The sequence below is a fragment of the Semicossyphus pulcher genome, unplaced genomic scaffold, assembly GCF_022749685.1.
Source record: "Semicossyphus pulcher isolate SPU_LCO1_2020_fin unplaced genomic scaffold, fSemPul1.0.p SCAF_23, whole genome shotgun sequence".
Taxonomy (NCBI): domain Eukaryota; kingdom Metazoa; phylum Chordata; class Actinopteri; order Labriformes; family Labridae; genus Semicossyphus; species Semicossyphus pulcher.
In genome coordinates, this window is record NW_027211697.1 from 14,339,642 (window position 1) to 14,366,277 (window position 26,636).

The window sequence follows — 26,636 nt, forward strand, 5'->3', positions numbered from 1 at the left end:
TTAGTAAACCTGAATGACATTCATCAGTTCTGTCTCGTAAATGTCTCTTCACTTTGGACACATTCTGAAATGCTCTCCAAATCCACATTTCATCCATTCCACGAAGGCCTCAGAGCAAACTTTCTGCAGACTTCACATAAGATGCCTTTCATGTGTCTACTCCCATGAGTTGGGGTATCCCCGCAGCCAACAAGTGTAGTTCCTTTTGTCTGAAAAACTGAAGGGAACTTTGCTCGATCCACCCTGGAAGGACTGCAGGAGTGAGTAACAACAAAGGTCACTCCAGGAAGCACATGCATCCATGGTTTGGTGGCAGTAATAAACTTAACACTCTGGCTGCTTTTTTCCACCGAAGAACGAGAAGATGAACAAAACAAGCAAGGTCAGTTTCTCAAACAATATTTACTGTAGTGCCAACATGTCATCAGTATAAACATATTGTCAATATACATGTATATGTCATACTTTTTAAAAGCTCATGTTACCCACAGACCTAATACTTGCATTAATCTGTAGGCTGTGACCAATCACATATCAGCAGGCTGCTGCGTATGCAGGAAAAACAGTCCGTGTGGAGAGCAAAAGCAGGCAGATGACATCCCGGCTCCCATCAGCGGCTGTCTGGCGATGATTTAGTGTTTTATTAATCTCTATAAACAGACATCATGCTAACAGCTAAAGATACATCAAGATCAAGATTCAACTTGAGTTAAATTTCCTGACACGGTGTCACAAAAGCCGTTCAGCGTTTAGATTTCCCGACTTCTTCAAATGCATAAGAAATGATCAATCCGACCTCCGTTCAACAAACGAGCATTTTAAAAGTAGTTTCCTCTTGAGGACAGACCTGACAAAGCTTCATGTTTACTACTTACTAATCCGCATCATGACGTTGAAATTTCGGCAAAGGCAAAACCCGTTAATTAAAGTAAAGAGCAAGAAAAACATTTTAATCACATTATATTGTTAAAGGGTCCAAGAGGAGACAGAGCTCATCCTTAAGTTAAGACGTAGCAAAGACTCTTTTATCACAGCTCACTGGGACACTGATAAAACAGCTATCAGTTTTATGAGTAACACCTGTGCATTTGCAGCTATGACGGGTGAAGTGTCTTTTTGTTTTTGTATTGAAGATTTGAAGTTGTCACAATTTTTGTCGGTACAATATTTTTATGGTTGTCTGTTGAAGTAGCATCAGATAGAAATGTACTTTTTGACTGTTTGGGACAAGTGGCTCACTTATTAAATTTCAGTTTAATTTTAAAATAATAATACATTTTATTTATATTGCGCTTTTCATGACACTCAAAGGCACTTTACAGGTGCTTTTTAATTACACTATTACACTATAATTAACTATAATTACACTATATTATTTCCAAAACTGAAAATAATTGAAATCTCAATGTTTTTTTGTAAATGAGGGTTTAGGAAGAAAGGAATCACCCTTGTAACATCAAAGTATAGATGTTGTGGAAGACCTTGTTGGAATTTTATTCAGCTCTGTTTAATGTTGAATAAGATCTGTGCCTCAAGGTGGGCTCGGGGGCCAATATGAGTCCCTGTCTCCTGAATGGACCACTTACGTTAATCTAACCATGTTTGAACACTCTCTCTTAAGCCCTTTCCCCACTGGTCGAAAAACCCTCTAACACCCGGGAACACTCATCTTTTTTTCTTAATGGGAAAGGCTACAATCAACATTCAGACCCGGGTCAAATGACTCTGCAGTAGACGCGGGTAATTATCGCCTCGTCTCCAATCGGCATTGATGGGAACACAAAAACCATGTTGACACGCTAATCTCCGCCCCCTTTCAGGCGCAATGCCATGCTACGTCGGTAACTTCTGTGACTCCTTGTCAACTCAGCTACAATTTCCGCCCGTCTCCTTCCAAGCAGCGCTCGAACATCGTTCCAAGTTGTGGGTGCCGAGTTTGATAAATAGACTGAGTAATAGGTACAATAAAACCCTTTACTAACCCTGTCCCCGGCACGTTTGTGACGTCAGATGGTGACGCAGCAGAAAAGAGACTGAAAGCACTACACTCCACTGGGAATGGGAAAAGAGACCATCGGCATCTATAAACAATACAAACAAGCAGTTCTACCTCAAAGACAGAATGTGCACACATTGACAGTAACTCTGCATGTGTATGTATGGAGGAACAGAAATGGTTAGAAAAACAGTCTCTGTTCTTCAAGTGAATGTACCTCTGTGTCTTAGCATTTAGCAAGTCCAGTTCAGAATCATCAAATGTCTACCCAACTGGTGTTTCACAGAGGATGCAGCTCAACATTGCTGTACGTGGAGCTTTGTCTCACTCTTGTGGACAATCTAAGTAACACAGGGGTGTTGGTATTGTGAGAACAATGTACTGCAGTATAAGCCTATCCTTGAAGAAAGTTATGACCTTTTTTTATTGCTGATTTTATTGATGTTTGGAGATAGAACCTGCGGTCCTGAGAGAGAGAGAGAGTATTATTTTACCTTTGCTTGCTTCTTTCTAACTATTAGATGTTTATTTATAAAAAATGAGCTGATATCATATCAGCAGTTGTACATACCTTTACATTATGTGGGCCTGAATTGTAAATGGTAATACCTTTGTGTCTAGGCTAGATGGTGTGTGTCCTAAAAGTTAGGTGGAGAGAAGGCTGGAAGTCTGTTGCACAGATGTTGCAGCATGACAGGGTAGAGTGATCAGGGCAAGCAGCAGGCGGAAGCATTGAGTAACACACAGCTCCCAATAAAGTAAATGGACTGTACTTGTGTGCTTTTCTAGTCTTTGCGACCACTCAAAGCTGCTTTTACACTACATTTCACATTCAACCATTCACACACACTGATGGCAGGACTGCTACGTAAAGTGCCCAACTGTCAATCAGATATCACATTCATACCCGTTGGCTATGCCACCGGGAGCAATTTAGGACACTTCGACCTGAGCGTGAGGGAGCTGGGGATCGAACCTCCGACCTTCCGATTGAAAGACGACCGGCTCTAGCACTGAGCCACAGCCGCCCCTAGTAAAGCACCAAATTACAGAAGTGAAACAAAGTTATGAGCAACGGAGCATCACAGACTCCAGGTGTGAGGTGGGGTTATGCCAGTAAGAGAAACAGAGTGCACATTTAAATATCTCATGTCGTCTCATGTCAGTGTACATGCACAATAGTTTTTGCATTGCTTGTCAGGACCTGCTGAAGGTTTAAGTCTCTTAATAATAGAACCGAGAACTTTTGTCTTTTGCTGATGCAATGGAGATGATAAACAGAGTAATGCAATAAATAACATGATAAAACAATTAAAATGTCAATAACAAGAAATAAGTGTTACGTATTAAAAAATGTTTTGGTGAAATAGACATTTAGACAATAGATAGTATGAACAATTAAATGGAAAAGCAAAAAATGGATCAACATCAATGGTTAATGACATTTAAACATTTTTGTTCAGCAGACATAAAGCTTTTGTAATTAAAACAAAGGAAAATACTTACACAATACTCTTAATAATGACTCTTAAGTTAATGAAAAAAAGGCAGACAAAATAAGTCTTACAGAAAGTTCACCTTGTTTCATTTAACCTGTGAAGACAAAGAAAACAAATGTTGAGTGAAAATGCACCAAAGTCATCAAAGTCCTGCTTTTCCAGTTAGGCCTACATTACTGTATAATAAAATATCACAATGAGTACTTGTCTGACATCTTCATAATTATGCCCTTCATAGTTTAAGTAAAACGTTCAAAGCTAAATGTTGGTTTTTGGATTTCAAAAGTATTTGAGTCATTTCTTGTAGGGTTATATACTTTATAACCTTCGAGGTAAGACCAGATTTAAACAGTTGTTCGGTCAGTTAATTCAATAGACAACAACGCATTTTAAAAAGGCAGTATTGGCATGTGTCGAAACATGTTGAGGTGGACCAGGTTGTTCCCTTCATGCATTCTGTACCCAATGGACCTGACAATAGCTTTGGTTGAGTTTGGTTGAGCCATAGACTCGTGGGACACTTCACAGCTATACACTACATCACTCTGTTTCCACTGATCAAGGCTGAGCGATAACTGGCCATAAGCCGAATAGGATCCTTGGTTTTCTACAGGCTCTGTGGTATGGAACGTGTATGTTGAATCTGCTTTCTCGTCATCAACAAGCCAAGACACCAAAACCTCACGAGGGTAGAAGTCTTTCACATAGCAAGTCAAGGTCACCATTTCTTGTCTAGTATGTTCTACTGGAGCCAGCATAAACACTGAAGGACGCCGAGTCGGTCCTCCTGCAAGCATGAGAGAAACATTAAACCTCCTGCCACACATACAGTGCTGAAGGAAATCTCTGCTCCATAATCAGCTGAGAAAGATCACTGGATTTGATGGCATGATTAGAAAAAATAAAGACAGCCCTTCAGTTTTCTTACCAATATTCCTTTCAAAGGGTTTCTTGAGCGGTTCATGTAAATCTGGATGAATAACAACACAGCTGGGTTTTATCCCCCGGGTCCAGTCCTCAAATGTGATCTCGAGTGGTACTCTGTAAAGGCCTCCACGTCCTTTTTTGTCCTTCGATTTGGCATTAGCGATTTCAGTTCCTTCCTCGTCCTCCCAACGTACCTCTTCTACTGATGGCGTATTTACCTTGACTTCACATACTATTGTTCCTTTTCCTTTTGAAAACAAGTCCTCCAGTGAAGGGTCTTTGATCACTACGTCAGCAGCTAATTCACTGCATCCGTCACCTTTGGGGCTGAGGAATAAGGGAAACATTATTGGACAGGAATGGCTGCAAACCAATGAGAATATAAACCATAGAAATTCACACAAAATGTTTCAATAATTAGTATTCATTTACTTACTAGAGGGAGAGGACGTCTGTTTGTAGGACACAGTGGATCTATTGGACGTTGCACCATTTTGACCTTTCCCTTCAAACTCGCATGTATAATTAATGCTCTCAGTCCATTCACTGGCTGGTACTTTGAGAACACTGTAAACACTGTACAGTCCATTAGCTGTCTTTTTCTCTGCAGAAGAGCTTTTCATCACATTTGCTTCATCGGCTATTGGTGCTTCATTTTTCAGCCATTTGATCTTTTTGATTACTTGGTGAAAAATCACTGGCAATGCAGGTGAAGGCAACCTCGTGATCCTCATAACATGAGACAAACACTTTAACATCTGGTATCTGATAAGGCATATCTGAAAAAGAAAAAGATATAAACAAATATATGTATGCGCAAGCAGGGGATGTGTGTGTGTGTGTGTGTGTGTGTATAATATATATATGCAGAAGCAGAGGTTCATGTAGTTTGATAAAACTTAAAGGATCTCTTTAGCTTCTTTTTAAAGTGTGCAGAAGGACTCGAGGAAAATACAATTGAACAGCAGAGCTCTGATGCTCGCTTCTGCATATACATTGACTGCTCAGGCAAGCAAACATGGAGTTAACTTGAACGTTAATTATCACCATAAAGGTTCAATCTATCTGCATCACTATGATTATGCAGATAGATGGAAAGAAGCAGAGCACACAACAATAATTTGTTCTTCAGCAGGTGCAGAGGGCATGCAGAATATTAGTAATAGATAATATAGACTGAGTCAGCAGCTGTATGTGCACGAGAAAGTGCCAACCTTCTCATTCCACCACACTGTTTGGTTAACCGGTCAGGTCTGCTCATTATGACATTAGAAACCTTAGAAACACTCTAACCTTTTAATAGCTAAATTATTTTTTGTGCTCTCCTTTGTGTTCACGTTCCTTCATAATTGAGTATATTGTAAAACAATTACAACAGTGATGGCTCACTTTTACTTTTACTTCAAACGTCAAAATATCAGCTCAGGATAAAGGTACAATGACGGGGTTAGTCTACCTCTGATAACACCTCTAAAGAACACAGTAATAAAACTAGTAGAGACACATTACACCAATAACATTTATCAATGTATTATTATTATTATTGATTAGTGCACTGTAAGAAATGGATCTTATGTATTTGTTACTGTATTCTACTGTCATCTACTGGCAATACATGTACGCTTTGTGTCATCACAATCAATTTGAAAACCTTTTAAATTGTTTCACAATGCTAAAATATGTTAACAGCTCTGCCATGTTAACCTGCTAAATTTCAAATCAACTACTATAAAGGCATTTATATATGACTAAACACAAGACTTACGTGGCTTGATGAATGTCCCCTGTCCTGTTCCTGCTGTATTTGTCACAACACATTGGAAGGGCTTCATGTTGTCCCAGTCCTGTCTGCTCACTTTGAGTTGACTGACTCCCGTATAAACATTGTCTTTCAGTACTGGAGGATACTGAGTGAATTCCCGCAAGTTAGACCCCTGTTTGTTCCATGTGTAGGTCACTGAGGACGGTGTGAAGCCAGTGGCAAGGCAGCCAAGAGTGACCAGGTCACCAGTCCCAGAATCACATTGTATCAGAGGATACACGGTTGGCTTGGAAACACATGCTAACAAAGTAGAAACAAAAATGCCGTTAAAAAAGTGAAGTGAACATTTAAAATAAGATATTTTTCATCAAACATAAGTTAACAATGGAATGAAGTTGGCTTACTTCATCAAAAGCATAGCAAAGCATTGCAATCAAGGATACATTTTAATACCTTAACCTTTTCATATGTTGAATGAGAGAAGTGCGCTCCGTACATACATCTTTATCTTATCACATTTCTTTAGATGTTATTTGATGAACTAGCCTCCCTCAGTAATATCATTTGTGGTCTACTCTTTTTAAAATATAAATGTCGATAACTTTTAGTCCGTAACTTTGATGATAATCATTGTTATTTTTTCAAAGTTAAATGGAGTGTAGCTGTACATTTGACAAACATACAGTACTGAGTTTATGGCATCATATCATTTTGTTAACTTTAACTTTTGTTTAAATTAGGCAAATATGTTTGAGATTAAACAGTATTCTTACCTGATGTAACAGTTACCATTGTACCCTTTCCCCAGTAGTCAAAAGCTTCATAGTAACACAGCGCTGAAATTACTGAACCACTAGTCTGAAAAGGCTGTCTACTAACGTTGAGAGCTACTCTACTCTACTCTAACTTTTAATAATGCTCGCTTTGTCATATATTTTCTTCCAATGAAATAAAATACACTTAGTATAAATCTTCACCAGTGTCTTCAGAGAATTTTTACCGTTTTTTTTTTTACCCTTATAGTAAAACACTTTCATTTTGTGACACTCCAAATCTTTAGAGGTTTTAGCAATTTAAATGTAACTTAAAAAGGGATTTAGCAGTGCAAATCTTACCTGATGACACCGTTACCATAGTGCCTTTTCCCCAGTAGTCGAAAGCACCCCAGTTGTCACAGTTCAGAAAGTCATAAGGACTTAACACGAAAACTTACTTTTTACTGTAATATCCCTTAATAATAACTTCTCATCAAACAGTTTGATTTGAACTGTTGCCAAAACCAAAGTTAGATATAAACCTGTCCATAGAACTACCAGCCAGGAGTTTTAATATTATCAGAGATTCTATGCCAGCCTACAAAATACTGTTGGCTATGATATCCTTGTTCAACACTTGTGACCACATGAAAAAAGATTAAATTGCATTAGTAATGGCATCAATGGGAGTTTCATTCACTAATCAAACATATTAAAATCACTTACCTGAAGTGACAGTGACCATAGTGCCTTTTCCCCAGTAGTCAAAAGCCCAGTTGTCACAGTTCAACAAATAATTAACCGCTGCATACAAAAACCTGGATCTCAAGCATCTACATGTTCCATAGTGTGTGATTTTGTAATAATCTACCCTATTACATAGTTACATTGGCCTCTGCACTTACCAACTTTGAAATTGGATCCGCTCAGTTTAAATTGAGTCTATGGATTTTAACACCTTTAACATACAGTATTCCAGATATACATTAACTTACGGTGTCAAAACTGGATTTCCTAATTCTGCTTCAAAATCAAACAAACAAATTAAAAAGACAAAAAAAGTGTTTGGCTTACCTGATGTGACTGTAACCATCGTTCCTTTTCCCCAGATGTCAAAAGCACCGTCACAGTGTGATATGTGAACACATCCAACATACAAAAACAAGCACCTCAAAGACTCCCTTCAAGCCACTGAGGTCAAAATACCTTATATTTAACTGTGTAATCACCAAATTGTCATTATCAAGACCAAAATGAATTATTTTACCTGATGTGACTGTAACCATCGTTCCTTTTCCCCAGATGTCAAAAGCACCGTCACAGTGTGATATGTCAACACATCCAACATACAAAAACAAGCACCTCAAAGAAGCCTTTCACGCCACTGAGGTCAAATTATGTGATATCAATGAAATTTTAAATGTAAGGAGAGGTTTCAATTGAACTATAGTACGAAAATACTTGGGAGCTTGTATCATATTCTAAATTGTTGTACTTACTCAGTAAATTAGTGTATATATGTAATATTTACTCTGATCTTATGTTTTAACTAAAGATTAAATGTTAGTTTGAGTACAGTTTTAACCAACATACATTTTTATAATGAAAAAAACATGAAAAGCAAACATGTTTCACTGACTAAAGCAATCCCCAATGTACCATTTATTAACCACTTCCCTAAAGGTATTCCTTTCCTGTGGTGGGGCTTATATAAAACTAAGTGTTTGCCAACAGTTGGTGTACAGCTTTATCACATCCTCCTGTCACCTTCAGTTACTGCAGCGTGGATAACCAGATATACTTGATTTAGCTGCATTACTTGGACATGGATATAGGTTTATGATATCGGGCTGTCATATCCACTCAATCATCCACAACATCCATACTGAAAGTATCTCATGTTTTAGTCCATTAACTTTTTAGGTTTAGGTAACGTATGGATTTTAGTCATTCTGACTCAGTTCTTACTGGAGGATTTTTAATTATTCTCGGTTGTGAATCTTCAAGAAGCAATGTCAAAACAGCTTACAAGCTTTTTCTGTTTAACTTGGCAACTATTATCAGGATCTCCATTCATCATGTCATGGTTCAGATTTGGCAAAAGGTTGGGCAAACCGAAACATCGGAAGGTGTCCCTTTAAGCTCTTGTAGCGATCTGGTTCAAATAACACCGCCCAATATTCCTTGTGTTCATTCACACAGTCAGCAGCCACAATCATTCAATAACCCAATCAATAAAGGAGTTTGTTTAGTAAACAAAGGTGATGAACTTAAAGGTGATACCGTCGATGTGCTTAAACCCCACGTTTCTGCAATAGGAAGTTCTTCTAAATGTTGAAGTTGTTTCCATCTTTAAGCACAGTTGCTTTTTTCATGAATTGCTCAGCTGAATCTTCATCCAGTTTGGGCTAAAACGTTTGGGGTGCGTGCTTTTGTCAGCGGCACCTCGTCTCGGTGCTACAGATACGGGCTGGTAACTGAGTGGACATACTGCGAAAGGTTTTCTTTAGCGGCTTCACCTGCAGCACACACACGGCGTGAGGTTGTGTGTGCCATCAGGAAGTGGGATGCAGCGAGCTTTCATTTCCAACAGTTACTGTCACCAGGCTGATTACGCTCATTAAACATATATTTAAACATTGTTAGAAATGTTGGATGACATACCTTATAAGTAACTGCAGCAAACTGCTCGTTGGCTCTGTCATCGCCATTCATATCTGCCAATTTGGTTACAAGATCACACATTTCTAGCCTCTTAACTTTGGTCTCAATTGAACCAGTGAGAAGGTCAGACTCATTAAACACCACCTCAGAGGCTTCCAGCTCTGTCTGATGTGTGCTGCCATGATGTTCTACAAACCAAGAACGCTTATATGAAACTATCCCTCTCTATATCACCAAGAACTCTTCACCACACAGCAAAACAAACACACTACACACATACATATGTTCTGTTGTACTGTTTAACAAGCTTTCAATATTCTGTGTATTGGATATATCTGATTTATGCTGCTGCTTCACGTTTGTCTCTAGACATTTTTTAATGTTATCTTTGTCTGTGAGGATGTGTCTGCTGTGTGCAAATTCGCCTCTTCACGCTTGGTTACGTGCTGATTTGCAAATATATGCAATGAAAGATGAGTGTCTCACTAGCTCCGACAGTTTCTACAAAGTTCCATTGCCACAGGTGTGGTCCCAGAGGTGCATAGAAAATTGGAAGTGACTCTCGAAAGATGATATGTTTAGCAGCGCCAGGAAATTGAAAACCCTTCTGCTCTCAAAATTTAAAAAGCATCACAATATTTCCATTTTCACTGCAGCACTGTAAACCCAAACGTTCAAATTAATTAAATACATTAACTAGTGTAAACTTAAATATTTTCAGTTCCTGTGACTTTTTCTTCCTTTTTGAGTTAGCTAAACTCATTATTTTTGATTTACTTGAATTATCTTGCGGATTAATTAAGCACCACTCTAAAAGTATAATTTCACTGTACTTATTTCTATTGTTTCAATTTAAATGCGTGCGTCTGACGTCATCAACGTCAGTAACGGTAGGCTGTGGGAACACGGGGCTCGGAAGTCAAGAAAGCTCCACAAATGCCTGCAGTAAGGTGGAACTACGCTCTTATCGGCAGTAATCAGCATTTCTCTCACCGTAAGTGTTAAATATTTATATGTCTTTATATTTTAAAGCATTTGTTGATATTTTGGGATCGATAATGTTGAGCTTGTGTTGATAATTGCTAGCTAACATTAGCCAGCAGTTGAGTCAGGAGATTCACATTAATGCTTGAATTATTTGCACAAAGGTACTGTAGAATGTAAACTTGTAATATACGTTTTATGAATTTACGAATTATGACTGCTTGCAGAAGATCGTTTAAAGTAGCATTGTATTCCTAACTTCAGGGAAACCGGGGCCACAGTTGGTGATGCTTTGAAACCAGACAGTAATGAACCTGTCCAGTGCGCATTTTTCCGTTCAAGACTTTCAAAACTGGTTGAAAAGCGTACGTTTTTCATCGACTATTTGAAGATAACTAAACGTCTATTTTTAGACATATTTTCAACGGGAAAATGCACACTGGGTAACGTCAGCGAGAGAGAGACAGTGCGGGTGACGTTAAGTATAAAGTTAGCAGTAACGTTAGCTGTAAACATAGCGGTGCAGTGTCAGTGTGTGTACAGTCTAGGCTATTTGTCGGTGAATAAATGCTATAACTCCGTTTAAAGTGAAGGGGGTTAGCTCCGAATCTAGCGACAACTTCAGGCCAGTCTCACTTAAGGTGGACTGACCTTTAAGGTGGAACAGCTATTCTCATTTTAATGACAGCAGCAGCTCAGCCTTTTGTTATTGTGGTTGTTGTTGTCGTTTTTACACAAATCCCGTCATATACCATATACTACGGTGACATGCAAAAAAAAAAGAAGATACTACCCAGGCAGAGTTATCAGTGATGCAGAGCATGGTCAGCCCTGTCATTTATATGCCCTTTAAATGCACATTTCAGCATCATTTTTCTGAATCTGTTCTCTTCTGTCATTTCAGAAAGCATTTTAAAAAATCATCGCAGAGCTCATGGACCTCTTGGCTGCTCTCAAAATGGAGTCTGAGGTAATACGGATTAGCTCTTTTACCTGTTTTTCTTTGTTGATAACATATGTCACATTCTGTGGAGGTTAAAGTGATAGTTGTGGTTCTTACTCACTTAGTGGCTAGTTACTACTTTATAGGAGCGTGATAGATCCTCCATGTTTGACTCCACCACAAGTTTGAGCTGAAAAATGTTTTTGAGGATACACAATAATACACATCTTCCCCGACTGATAAATATGTGAGTAGGTTTTTAGTGTAGATATATATTCTGATTGGACTGTTTAAAATGAGGTTTATTCAGTAAACTTCACTTCTATTCTATTCTCCCTATTGTTTTAGGGACTTCATGACATCCACACAAGGTGTACCACCCTTCTCCATGCCCTGCCTCTGTATCTGTGTGAGGAAGTCTTTCAGAACCTGCACAGTGAGTCTCCTTGAATGATTACCAATACCACTCTATATTAAGTGAACAGTTCATCAAAATGCACATTTTCTCACTTACCCTTGTTCAGTCTGTCTGTCCATATATTTGGTCTTCCCATTACTAATGAATGAGATCAGTGTTGTTTTGTTCACAGCAATACGGAGGTCTGGTAAAACATTTCCAAATATATGCTGAGCTTAGCATCAGTCCATCTCACAACACAACTCTCAAAAACATTTTTAACTAAAATATAACTTACAAACATAACTCCAAAAGTTGGAGTCAAAAAATATAGCAGCATAGGAAGATCTTGTTGGGTAGAGCTTTGTTTTTGCTTAATGAACATTTTTGAATGAACATGTTTGATTTGTTTTCTACACTACGACCCACCTTAAGGAGTCAAGTGGCTTCAATGGACACCTCCTTTTTAACAACTTAACGAGTCTCAAATAAGGAAACTGTGGTCTACTTTTTTTGGGACACTGACTGATGAATTTTTAGAATCTAACTGTCTGAATGTGAAAGTAAATCTGTTGATCTGAAACACCCCAAAAGTACTGCGTAGTAAAGTGTGCATATTTTGTTTTTTTCTTTTTAAACTACCTTCATACTAGCTGGACTAGTTTGTAATTAGTATCTCTCTTTCCTTCATTCAGGACGAGTCTGATGAGCCAGAGCTTGGAGATGTTTCTGTGGCCATCCATACCGTCATCAGTGATAATGAAACAAGTCCAGTTCACTGCTAAGTGGTGAAAATCTCTGTCGTCATCTGTGTCGTCACAAAGAGACATTGTGGTCAGCCTCACCAGACTTGCTCCTGGTAATGTTTGGACTCATTTGTGCACTATACCGCACCTATCCAAGATCAAGGACCAGATCTACTCTAAAATGTACTCACATTTTCTACTAAAATGTCTTTCTGTGTCTTATCCCTATTAACCGTGGCGTAACAGTGTGTAAAATGGAAGTGGGCAGGAAAATACTGTTCAATAGAAGACATTTACTCAAACTGTTAAAGTTGGTTTTACTCGATGTAATTGAGGCAATCACTTGCCACAAAGTTTTTAAGTTCTGAGTCACATGGTTTTAAGTTTCACAACCAATGTGTTTGTGTTGAGATTAATTAAGAATAATGACAAAAGAGACTAATAAATACTGAGTTTTGTTAACAAAAAAAGAGTTTGTTTGTGTACTCATTTTGTTAAAGTTCTGTTAACTTAATCCCTTGGGATAGGTGAATCAAAACTTTAAGTCACATGAACGAAAAATATTTGAGTTGGCTTAATAAGCACTTTAATTTAACTGTAATCAAAAGGTATGTGTAGCATGTAATCCAAATATTTAAGCTCTGAAAACACTTGACTTTTAAGTTGATAAACTTAAAAAAATTAAGGCAATTGATTGCCTTAAATTTGCCTTAAATATAAGCCTATTTATTGAGTTACTTTGTCATTCATGAACATGTAACAAACTTTTCTCCATGCAACATTTATTTGGAACAATAAGCATGCTTCTCAAGCTGTTAGACAATGTGACAGACAGTTTGAAACACCATATGATGACAAACAAAACTACATTGACATGTTGACTGTTGTGTTTTACAATCACAAAGACTGGTGACATCACAGGGTGCACATGTTACCGCAGCACAGATTACACACACAGACAGAACAAAACGTGAGCACTACATACCACATGCAATCTAAACTGTTTCGCATTCACTCGAGTTACCCTTGGTCTGAGACACTGATTTTGGAATCATGGAGGATCTTTCGCTGCCAGCAGGCCAGACGTTGCACACAAACATATTTGTCTTCTCAGTTGGATAGTAAATACTTGTAACTAAGTAGCCCTTTGGAGTCTTCTGTGGGGGGAGGTCAAAGCCATCAACATAGTTGCCAGTCTTCTCTCCTTTATTCTCTGCCCAGGTGATGTAGTAGTCCTGCTCTTTGTCACTGGCGACCAGACACACCACAGTGAGTGGATCCTCTTGGAAGATGTTGACTGTCACAGTATGTTTCGTCTGATCTGAAAGAGACACTTGTTTTAGCAATGAGGTTCATCTACAAGATTAATGTTCATTTTACACACAGCTTGCTGTTTCATCAATGAGTTTCCATCACTCGGTAACATACCTCCTTTGTGGACAGTGAATTCTTGAATTACCGGTGTCCTGTTGTCTCCTCCAGCAGAACAGCGCACTTTGTTAACTTCCTGCCACTTTGAGAAACTCCGAGTCATCGTGCTGGTTCTGCTGTGTTGACCGTTTCTGGATTCTGTTTTCTCTGTTATGTTGTCAGTCACATTGTTTCCGTCAATTAGCCAAGTTATCTTCATCACATCTACAATGGCCTTGTCTTGTCCAGTAACGATACACTCCAACTGTGCCTGATTGTTATTGAACAGCTCTTTGGGACTTGGTTGTTTGAGTGTCATTGTGACAGCAGCTACATAAACGAGATAAACAGAGAAAACATTTAGCTTATTTTAGCTCAATGTTCACTGTTATTTTACAACCAGGTTACTTGGAGTAATAGTACAGCAGTAATGACTGTACCTTTAGAGGCCTTCTTTGTATATGCAGTGCCTTTGTGCGTCATCTCACATGTGTAAACAGCATTACTGTCCCAGTCTGTGTTCTCCACATTCAGGACACTGACAGATGAATACAGGTCTCCGGATGATTGGGCGGGGCAAGAAGTGAAGTCTTGTACATTGATTCCATTTTTCGTCCATTTTACTGACAGGTCTTTGTTAGGTAATTCCTCAATTGTACACACCAGAGTCTGAGTGTCTCCTCTTGGCACTGATACCAGATTTATCTTTGGAGGGGTCGAGGCCTCTACGCGTAGTAATGAAAAAGCAGAGGAAGATTAGTTAAGAAGATTGTTCATTGTAGACTTTGTAGATAAAAATTTAAAATAGAAAATCAATTGCTAACATAAAAACAAGGTCATGCGTTTAGACTACACATAAGAGAGCCACGATAGAGGGTAAAAAATTACATACTTTTAACTTTCACACTTCGGGGGCCTTGAGGATGAATCGCAGAACAGTTCAAAGACTTGAAGGAGTTCCAGTCAGATTTTGGTACGTTGACCAAACTGACTCCTATATATTTGTTGTCTTTGACAAGCGCAGGATATTGTACAGAAGTCAAGCTGTTCCCTGTGGCATCGGTCCACTGCAAAGTACCCTGTGGGTAGAAGTCGTCTGCCATACAGCCAACAGTGATTGTATCTCCAGTCCCAGAATCGCATGGAACCAAAGGGAACAGAGTCGGTGGAGGTCCTTTCAAAGAGAGAGATTTTATAAGGTTAAAATAAAATTAATAGAAATTAACAAATGATCACAACTCATCATATATGAATCATATATAAATAACAACTATTCTATTGTTATAAAATATATTGCGGCAGATTTCAGAATCAGTTTTATTGGCCAAGTATGTGGACACTTTCAAGGGATGTGACTCTGATACTGACACTTAAACACTAAAAACTAAAACTACTATATACTACGACTACCAAATGTTTTGTTCAAGAATTCTGATTTGATATACTGAACAATTTCTGTCTAAAATTTAAAATTATTTTGTTATCTTTATACAAAATTTAAGCATTTCACAGACATGAAGCTGAAAAGACTTTAAATAATACAATTTTTAATAAAACGTAATATAAAGAAAAACATACTGATTAAATAAAAATGTTTACATAATGAACTTGCGTATTAAATCTTAACGTTAGAAGCTAGTGAAGCCAGTGAAGTCACTGCACTGTTCTGTGGCCATAATAATCGTATATGATAATAATCAGTTTTAATAAAGTATTGAAGTATTTATTATTAGAATGTAGTGGGTCTATTGTTTAATTGTAACAAGACATATAAAACACTTGATGAGAATTGTTTTCTCAGAACTTAAACTGATCAACAGTTCAGTGTAATTATATAGTCCTATTAAAGTCAATGCTCCTGGAATTTCAAAAGAAACTTTATAATATATATTTAACATTTTATTTAAGTGTGAGCTCAATAATCTCTTCACTCAGAGTTTAATTGAAGGGCATCGAGACCTTGTATTCAAACACACAAACCTCTCAAAAACTATGGATTTCAATCGGCCGGGTGGATTTAAAGATTAAAACGAACCATCTCTTAAATATGAACTTTTAATGCCAAAGAGGAACTTTTCTAAATGCTTTCTAAGAAACGGCTGCAGTGAAATCATTTTTCTAAATATGAACTGAGCTGAACCTCTCAAACATCAATGATCATTTTAAGAAAAGTAAAAGAAACTAGTCTCTAAATATATTACATTAAATGTGACTTACCTGAATAAACGCTGACTTGAGTCCCCTTCCCCCAGTAGTCAAAGTAGCCATAGTCACAGTGATACGCCTCCATTCAAAGCTTGAACAAAAACCTGAAGTACCAGAAAAATGTGTTAAAACCTTATTAGACAGAAGTCCTGGTCAGGAGTCCCGGTCAGTGTGAAACCCTGGTGTCATCTTGTAAGCGTCGGCTCGGAGTGATGCAAAATATTATTTTAAAGTAGAGGTTTACTGAGAGGTAACATTTACATCTGTGGACTAACTGTGGCTGTAAACGACTAAAAATCGGACTTCTAACCACAAATCTGCGTATCAAAGTCATCGACACAGTAGTGACCTCGTTTTTAGAGGGATATATTTCGTCCTGTGCTCTTTGGTCCATCACATGAATGGTTGAGTTTGAGATTATTGCTGTAAGGTTTTTGTATGGCTCTGTATCTCGGTGCCCCCCCACTGTGATAAACCCTCGTACAAAAACCCAACACAGTTTCCTGCACTGAAGAAACAGTGCAGAACTATTTAAGGTTTTAAATAGGTCATTTACTTTTTAGCATTATAGTTTGTATAAAGCATTTGATTTAAATCACATTACTTTATACTCTTGTATTGATATATTGAACGCCAACCTACTAGATGTCCATTACCATTCTTTATCATCTATGATATTACATAAACTGTTTCTACATAAACTCACCGGATGACTTGGTAAAAAAGGATTATGGTATGTAAACCCAGATGTCATTGAGATCACATGGCTGTTTCCCTGTGGAGGTTTTTGTGCAGCTGCTCCACTGTCTTCACTCACTGTTTCTTCTCGAGCACAGAAGTAAACAGCAGAATCTTCTGCTGTCAGGCTGTTGACCTGGAGGTACTGAGTGCTGCTGGGCACATCTTCAGTCATGATGAAACGGCTTTGAAAGGAGCTGGCATAGCCAGCAGAGTTTGTGCCTGTAATCATCCTACCAATCCACTCCAGAGCTCTCCCTGGCCTCTGTCGTATCCAGTGCATATAGAAGCTCGTCATGTCAAAGCCTGATGTGATACATGACATCTTCACTGTCTCTCCAGGTCTTTTCACCTCAGAGGGAGACTGCTCCAGTTTGATCTCACTCCAAACTCCTGTAGAAAAATGAATAGTGATCATTATCAAACAAACGTGTAAAGAACAGGTTGGACATTAAAAAGTGAAGCAGAATTGATTTTCTCACCATGAATAGAAACTACAAAAACTAAACTCCAGATAATCGTTTTTTCCATCCTGTAGTTTAGTTCTCTCTGATCTCAGTGTTACAGAATAAACTAAAGTGTCCCGGTGTTCTGCCACAGGTTACTGATGGTGTGTTTATAAGAGAGGAAGAGTTTGCATGGACCTCCCTCTGCAGGTTTAACAGGGAAATTTAAATATGAACCAGATACATTTAGTTCAGCAGAGTATCTCTTCAACAGCAAACCTCAGCAAATGACAGAGGAGGAAATAATACATTAACTATATGTTGTACATCTCCAAGAAAGTAAAAAAAGAGCTTATTTTTCACCTTGATGATTTACAAAAGGGAAAATGAGTTCCTGTTTGTGTGAGAAAGGGAGCCACATTATTTTAGTATTTTATAGTTATCAACTGAATTTCCACCCTGTTGAGTGGAAAAAATAATAGTGCCTAATCATTTCTAGGTATAAAATAAGTCATGAAATGTATCATGTCCAACAGAGACTCCATGTCCTTATAAGGCAACACACAAGGAGGCGTATTTACACACACAGGACAGTTAATCAGCTGACTAACTTTATTCAATCATTCAAAGTGTCGATGAAATGTTTTGTTTTTCTCAGAATCTCACAGAAAGAGATGGTGGAACATCAGTCCCATCATTACCATTCTTCAGTCAGCTATGATATTCAATAAACTGTTGCATCACAATCTTCTACATTATTTTAAACATCTACATTTTTGTACAACACCTTTTTATTTTCTAACAATAGCAACATTTTGTAAGTACTTTTAAGATATTAAAGAAAAACTAGAAGCTTTCAAAGTCTTGGTGGTTTAAGGCATTTAAAGATCATTAAACAGGACAGATCACACTGAATCAAACAGGTGAAAAATGAAGGTGAATATGTTTAACATTGATAAATAAAAATGGTCGATCGCTTGAAATTGATGAGAGCTTATTTTAAAGTTGTCCTTTCAGCCGTCAGTAGATTTGAGATCAACAGTAAGATAAAGTCTTAAAGTGCAGCTGAGCCTAATGACTGCAGATGATCACAGTGTGCTGTGTGATCAACTCTTCAGTTTAGGCCAAATAGTGACAGATGCATGGTGTCGGGAGAGGCTTCATATTCTGAGTGGTATCTAAACAAAACCTGAACGTGATGTTTCACAGAACTTTCTATGAGACTGTCACAGTGACACCTGCAGCGGTTTGTGTGCAGCTCTCTGGCTTCCTGTATCACTGTGGGGCTCTGGCACAATAATAAACAGCAGAGTCTTCAGTCGTCAGGCTGTTCATCTGCAGATACACCTGGTCCACATCGTTGTCTCTGGAAACAGTGAAACGGTTCTGGACTGATGTGGAATAAGCTTTAGTGCTGCCACTCGGAGCAGAAATGTGGGCAACCCACTCCAGTCCTTTCCCTTCAGCTTGTCTGATCCAGCTGATATCAGCAGCTCCATCTGATATTCCTGAGTATGTACAGGTGAGTTTGTGGGATTCTCCTCGCCGCTTTACCACTGGTTCAGACTCAGTCAGAGTCTGACTGCAAACAACTGTGGAAAAAAGAGACTGATCAGAGCAGAGCCACACATAAACCCCAACACATACAAAGACAAGAGGATAAGTATGTATTTACCAGACATTGATGATAGCAGGAGAAACGTCACACATGCAGCTAAAGTCATTGTGAAAATGTGTTTGTATGTCTGGTTGGTGGATTGGTTTGTCCTCAGTTTGCAGTGAGATTAATAACGATGGAAGAGATGTAGATTTGCATTGACTCCGCCTCACAGAGCTGAAAATAGAAGCATGAAGATTTAGCCTCATATTTCCATGTTGTTTTTTATTGGAGGTTTCAGGGCTGGTTGGACAAGACGTGCACGATAAATCAAACTGAATGGATCGAGTCTTTGGTGCCAGATTTCAGCAGACAGACAGACAGACAGTAGAAGCAACATATAACCCCTTTCATTAATTAATGACACGTTGCACTAATGAGTTTTATAGCCTGACGTGAGACACAACTTTGTTTGTAGAGCGGTACCGAAATTCTTTCAAGCTTCCAAACCACTTTGTCTTTTTCATGGTGACTGGACTTTTCTCATTGCATTCTCAACAAGCAAGTTGAAACACGAGACAAACACATTCACACATATTGTCACCTGAAAGGATTCCAAAAGCCATTTTACCTAAATACATGTGTGTTGACAGGATGAGGAAAGCATCACAGACACTCAGAGGATGTTTGAGGGTGTTAACTGTGTTAAACTGTCAGTGTTTTCCTCAGGGCCATTACTTGTACATACAGCTCGTTCCATGGAGGCCATTACTGTGATCAGCACTGAATACAGTCAGTCCTTGTCTGCCCTCAGCAGTTTTAAAGGAGGGACTGTAACTGACCTGACAGTGAACAGGGAGAAGAAGCTGAAGAATAAAAGGATGGATGGACAGATGATTACTGTTGATGTTGTGATGATGATATTAATGATGATGATTTAGATATCTGAGTGTCACGAGTGTGCCCTTTGAACTTCTGTTCTCTACATTAAAAACACTTTTTTGACTGAAGTTAAGCTCTGAATCCTTTGAAATAGATTGGATGTACACGTCTTCTTATTGGCTCTTATTTATGTTTTTAAAATGTTATTTCACCTTATTCTTACTTTTCCTTCTTTCTCTGTTTTTATTGATCCTTTATCTCCTTTATTGCTTTTATTTCTTTAATCTCTTTCATGCTTGACTGATTTGATTCCTTTTTATTGCTTGTATTGTTTTAGCTCTTTTTATTGCCTTTTACTGGTTTCTATCTCTCCTATTGCTTTTACAGCTGTTATTTCTTTTTGCATTATTTCCTTTCTTTATCTCTTTTAGGTATTTTATTTTATTGTATTAACTCTTTCTACTTCTTCCTGCTTCGTCCCCTTGGTCTTGGTTGTGTGGGTTCTCCTGCTGCCTATTGGGTATTGGGTTTTGTGCTTTGCTTGTTGTGTGATTTGCTGGTCCTGAGTGAGTTGCTGGTTTTGTGATTTGCTGGTTTTATGATCTGCTTGTTCTCTGCTTTACTTTGTTTGATTGGCTGTCAAAGCACTTTGTAAACTCTTGTTTTTAAAGGTGCTATATAAATAAAGTTATTATTATTATTATTTACATTGATCTAGATATATTTAATGGCAGTACTGTAACTCAGTCCACGAGTGGCACAATAATGAACAGCAGAGTTTCTTTTCAAAAGCAGCTTTTAAGTTATGAGATTAAAGGTTACTGTTGGTGATGTTCTACAAGGCCAGTTTAATGAAATGTGTTATATTAGTATTAAATTGTTTCCTAGTGTCTATCAGTGCAGTAAAGATGAGTCCTGTAGGATTTTGTACAGCTGCTCAGCCTCCTCCAGTCACTGTGTGTCTCTGGCACAGTAATACACAGCAGTGTCTTCAGTCTTCAGACTGTTCATCTGCAGATACAGCTGCTGTCTGCTGTTGTCTCTGGAGACGGTGAACCGGCCTTGAACTGACTGAGAGTAGAATTTGCTGCTACTGTCAGTGTAGATGTGAGCGATCCACTCCAGTCCTTTTCCAGGAGCCTGTCTGATCCAGTGCATGCCGTAGTCACTGAATGTGAATCCATAGGCGTAACAGGTCAGACTGTGGGATTCTCCAGGACGTTTAACCACTGGTCCAGATTGTGTCAGAGTCTGACCATCAACACCTGGAGAGAGGATAAAAACATCAAGTGAAATCAGCTGCTGACAGATATATACGCTATGTAACATGAATATAGTGATGGTCTTCACCTGCCCAGCAGACAGTTAACAGCAGCAGTCCTGTCCTGTAGTCCATCATGTTAAACTGTGTGTCCACTGTTCTCTGTCCTCCTCTCTGCAGTCACATAAGTAGAGGAGGAAGACATCACAGTTTGCATTGACTCCTCCTCAGGGAGGAATATCATTTGACTTTTATCTCTGTTATTTTCAGTTCATCAGTTTTACAATGCTGCTAGAGTTAGTGTTTCTAATGATATAAAAAAGGAGAAGAGATCAACTAGAGCCTTTCTATCACTGACTCATCCTCACACACAGTCAGACATGTTGTCATTCTCTCTGGAGTCACATCGGTAAAGCTGTAAGACAGCTAGGTTTTACATTGACTTGAGTTTTGGACTTTTGTTTGAACCACTTGAAAAAATAATGTCGGAGTTTAGACAACAGCCAAATAAAATGATATTTAGACAAAGTGAAATTTAATGTACAAAGCTGATATAATGTTCTCGTTAACTCACATAAATATTGAGAAGTCAGAAAACACACTGAAAATCCTCCACTTTGTATTTAATATTTTTATTTTAGTAGTTTAATTTAAGAGTATGTCAGTACCCTGAAATGTCCTCATTAAATCAAATTATTGTCATGATCATTATAATAATTATTGTTTTGGATGATGATAAACGTTGTTGCTTCTACTTTTACATCTCTAATTATGTCTATCTCTCTTTTACTATCAACTGTTGTTATAATCATTAGTGGTCTGAGGGCTCCTCCTCTGGTGGCTTCATGTTACAAGTGTTCAGGCACTGAGGGGTTTTTGTTCAGCTCTGCTGATGGTTTGTGTTATTGTGGCTCTCTGGCACAGTAATACACAGCAGTGTCTTCAGTCTTCAGACTGTTCATCTGCAGATACAGCTGCTGTCTGCTGTTGTCTCTGGAGATGGTGAACCGGCCTTGAACTGACTGAGAGTAGGATTTGGTGCTACCGCCAGCATCAGCAGCGACCCACTCCAGTCCTTTTCCAGGAGCCTGTCTGACCCAGTGCATCCAGTAGCTGCTGAGTGTGAATCCAGAGGCTGTAAACAAGGATAAACAAAAATGATGCAATGACGATTGTTTGAAATTGATGAGAGCTTAATTTAATGTCCTTTCAGCCGTGAGTAGATATGAGATCAACAGTAACAACTCTGTTGTAGTCAGCTCCATAAGCGCACAGTGCACGTTTCTGTTCAAGTAGACTCTGTAGCATAAATAACGAACTGTTCCATCGGGTGGGTACGTCTTGCTCAAGTCTTTTGATAGGCTGACCCAGTTGTTTCTGGATACTTTGAAGTCGCCAGTAGGCAAACTGGGAGTGTTGGCCAACGATGCGTCTTTCAGAGGCTATTAAATGCTTCAAATGTGATGCTTCATTGTGACGAAACTCCTTCAGCAACGGGAAGCTGGAGTGTACGCTCCATGTACGGCAGGCTGGGTAAATCCGTATCCCTCATGGCCTTTTCCATGTTCTTGGCATTATCTCTTAGAATAACGTGCACTTTTTCCTTCGGTATCCCCGTTGCTCGTAACATGTCACTGAATGCAACTGTGGTGTGTGACCTGCAGAACTCTTGAGGATAAAGAACAACTTTGTTTATGTAGCAGCATAGAAATATATTTATTTCTCTATGCAGTGTGCGGCTTCAATTAACGGAGCGCCACTGGTGGCCAATCATTGAACTAGAGGGAAGCATTTAAGCAGCGACTTCCCCCCTGCCTCTTTCTTTTGCGCTCCTGTCTGTCACTTCCTGCTGCGACAGAGCGACTGGGGTGCCCCTGGCGCGTGCATGTCTCTCTCAGGGTTGCTGTGGTGAGTGTTCTCATCTCTCTCTGCGTTATTGTGCATGCTCATAGCTGGCTAATGCTAGTGTGGTCGCAAGTGAGATGCCGGTAGCTGCCTGGGTCTCTCTCTTCTGCCCTCCTCTCGTGTGTGTGTGGGTCTGCTGCTGCTGAGAGGTATGTAGATCCATCACTGTAGGTCGCAACCGCATCATTGTCAGCTAGATGGTAAATGTTAATATTTCTGACAGGTGAAGTTGAACTGAGTGGCTGTAAATATTTCGCCGCTATACGTCACGTCACCATCAGCTGACGAGGAAACACTGCTGCTTTGTGTTCGAGGATCCGACTGACTGTTTGGAAGTTGTTTGGTTGTCCGTCTCTTGCCCTGCATGCTGCTCGTCTGGCCACCTGCTAGAGTTGGCTGCTTCACCTCCTCCTTCAGAGGGAGACGGATACCAGCCACACCGCTTATTGGCATTTAATGGACATCTTAATGGTGTGATCGAGTGGTGGGGATTCATGTCCCTTTTTGTTTAGATTAATTTCTAGAAGTGTACTCCTGTTGTTTGATTATTTTGATTTAGTCAGATTACCTGTTCCTTAGTTCCTTTATTTGAATTTGGGTAGTTTGTGGGTTTTCCTTTGGGTGTGTAGGTAGTTTCCTTTTCGTGTGAACTTAAGTTGTTTGTTTTGTTTCATTTGGGAAGTTAATTTGTATAGTTTGTCTAATTTGTAACCTACCGATAAGTTAGTATAGTTTTGTTGTATTGTTTGTTTGTTTTATTGTTTCAACTTCACTAAATGTGTTATTCCTTTTCAGTTGCTGAGGGCCGGTGGTGGTACTGGTGATCCAGGTGGCGGTATCCCCCCCCTTTGTGTGCTGTGCTCCCCTGGGATTTAGTTACTTCACCATCGTGTGTGTGTCACTTGTGCCTGGGTGATTTGTTTGGTTTGTTTTGGTGGATCCCTCCCCCCTTCACTAGTCCCTCGTCCATCTGGTAAGCCTCAGCACCTGATTAGGTTTTTCTTTATTCCCCCCCCCCCCCCCCCCCCTTTGTGTGAATGGTGTGTTTTCAGTACTTTAAAAAAAAAACGGATTTAAAAATAAAGTATTGGTATTGTAAGTGTTGGAACCACGTCTCTGGCCTCCTGACTATATGAATCTGTGTGTCCTAAGTGTGGGTAAACTAAATAATTCTCTGGGTGAAACTCCCAGAGTGGCGTTGTTTGGCAACTAAATATTCAATTGATCTGATAACATTAGACAGATGTTGTTCCAATGCGCTTCCACTCGCTGTCACTGCCACATTTAGTTTGAAGTTTTGATCAATAAACTGCCCAGTTAGGCTCAACATGGACATGAGACACACACTCGAACTCCAGATGTCACTTGTGAAACTCATCAAAGTGATCTTGTTCTTCATAAGGCTGTCGATAAGCGTATAGATTGTTTGGTATAACTGCGGCTGGCGTACATCTGTGAAATATTTACGCCCCGGCAGAGAGTAACGTAGATCCATGTATGACATGAGTCATCTGAGCCCCTCGTCTTTCACAACTGACAGCGGCTGGTGATCAATACCATTATTTTGGTGGATTTCTTTCTGACCTTGCTCTCTGGTTGCTGTCATTGAAATGTCTCTGCTGCAGATGTTTGAGTGAGTCGTGGCAGTGTTGCTGATGCCAGCTGCTCTCTCTCCTTAGTGCTACAAGCTCACTTTGAATACTCGTCATATTCTTTGACGTGACTCAACCTCAAACGTCTGAGATTTGTGGTGTTGAATGTTATCGTTTGCGTTCCCCCACGAGGTACTAACTTGGAACACACCTTGCAAATGACTAATTTATTATCTTCTTCAGACACCAAGTAAAACCGCCAGACCAGTGACGCCATTTTAGTGTCGCTTAGAGAAATTGTTTTTTTGCATCATCTGATCAGCTCTTATGATCGGCCTTTAATACAGGCCACTGATCAAACCAATTAGTATGTATATCGGCTGATCACGATCGGTGGCCGACCAATTGGGGCACCGTTAGAATGAACATGACAGTTAATCACAATCAGTATTGCAAAAATGTGTTCCAAGTGTCCCATGTGGTGCTGGCAAATAGAGGAAGTAGTTTTTGTACGACTCTCCTGTTATTGTCTCTCACTGTGGGTGTCTGGCACAGTAATACACAGCAGTGTCTTCAGGCTGCACATTCTGTCCGTTTAGAGTCGCTGTGTTGCTGGAAGAGTCTAAGTCGATGCTGAACTTGTTCTTCAGTGAATCTTTGTAGCTTGTTGTGGATCCCACACTTCCAGTTAGAATCCACTCCAGTCCTTTCCCTGCAGGCTGTCTGATCCAGGCTGTCCAGTAGCTGCTAAGAGAATAAGAGACCTGACAGGTGATGGTCAGACGTTGACCTGGCTGCACAGTCACAGAGGCTGGCTGTGTCAACTGTTCACACTTCACACCTGTTAAAATAAAGAACATGTTTTGTAAGAAAAGATCAAGTTAAAGTGCAAAAGAAGAACTGTTGACTTTGACAAATCCAGAGAGACTCACATCCAGCTGCCAACAGCAGCAGCAGAGCTACAGAAAACATGCTTTATGTTAAAGTGACGTGCTGTGAACTCCACTGACAGCCTGATGTGAAGCTTTTATAGCCGAGTAACAAGGAAGCTCACTGAGTTTGCATAGAGTCAAACATATGAAGCATCAGTGTTGCTCTGACTATATGAAAGCATGACTGTAAATCACCTCTGCTTTACATATGATACATCTGAGTTTTGCATTGACTCCTCCTCACCAGAACGTACAGCTGGAACAGACTTGATCTGTAACTAAAGTTCCTCAAGATCAAGCAGCCAAGGGTCATTTAATATTCACCAATCAGCCAAAACATTATGACCACTGACAGGTGAAGTGAATAACATTGATTACCTCGTTACAATGGCTCCTGTCAGTGGGTGGGATATGTTAGGCAGCAAGGGAACATTTTGTCCTCAAAGTTGATGTAATGGAAACAGAAAAACATGGTCAAGTGTAAGAATGTGAGCGACTTTGACAAGGACCAAATTGTGATGACTGGGTCAGAGCATCTCCAGAACTGCAGCTCTTGTGGGGTGTTCCCGGTCTGCAGCGGTCAGTACCGACCAAAAGTGGTCCAAGGAAGGAAAACAGGTGTACTGCTGACAGGGTCATGGGCAGCCGAGGTTCATTGATGCTCATGGGGAGATAAGGCTGGCCCGTGTGGTCTGATCCAACAGAAGAGCTCCTGTAGCTCAAAGGGCTGAATAAGTTGATGCTGGTTCTGATAGAAAGATGTCAGAACACACAGAGCATCACAGTATTTTATGGATGGGGCTGCTTAGCCGCAGACCGGTCAGGGTGCCCATGCCGACTCCTGTCCACTGCCAAAAGCTCCTACAATGGGCACACCAGCATCAGAACTGGACCACGGAGCAATGGAAGAAGGCGGACTGGTCTGATGAATCACGTTTTCTTTTACATCATGTGGATGGCCAGGTTCCTGTGCGTCGCTTACCTGGGGAAGACGT

The 26,636-nt window shown here is 39.5% G+C and overlaps 1 pseudogene and 2 gene segments (V, D, J or C); all 3 read right to left on the reverse strand.

The window, feature by feature from the left end:
• On the reverse strand, positions 1-21,350 carry LOC138602567 (immunoglobulin gamma-1 heavy chain-like; annotated as a pseudogene).
• Positions 13,439-17,027, reverse strand: LOC138602503 (immunoglobulin heavy constant mu-like). The segment is given in 6 exon segments: positions 13,439-13,994; positions 14,102-14,413; positions 14,524-14,808; positions 14,976-15,257; positions 16,301-16,392; positions 16,995-17,027. Coding segments are annotated over 5 exon segments (1,278 nt in total).
• Positions 21,351-25,242: 3,892 nt separating the features above from the next.
• LOC138602504 (immunoglobulin heavy variable 3-74-like) lies at positions 25,243-25,681 on the reverse strand. The segment is given in 2 exon segments: positions 25,243-25,550; positions 25,642-25,681. Coding segments are annotated over 2 exon segments (348 nt in total).
• Between the last annotated feature and the right edge of the window lie 955 nt (positions 25,682-26,636).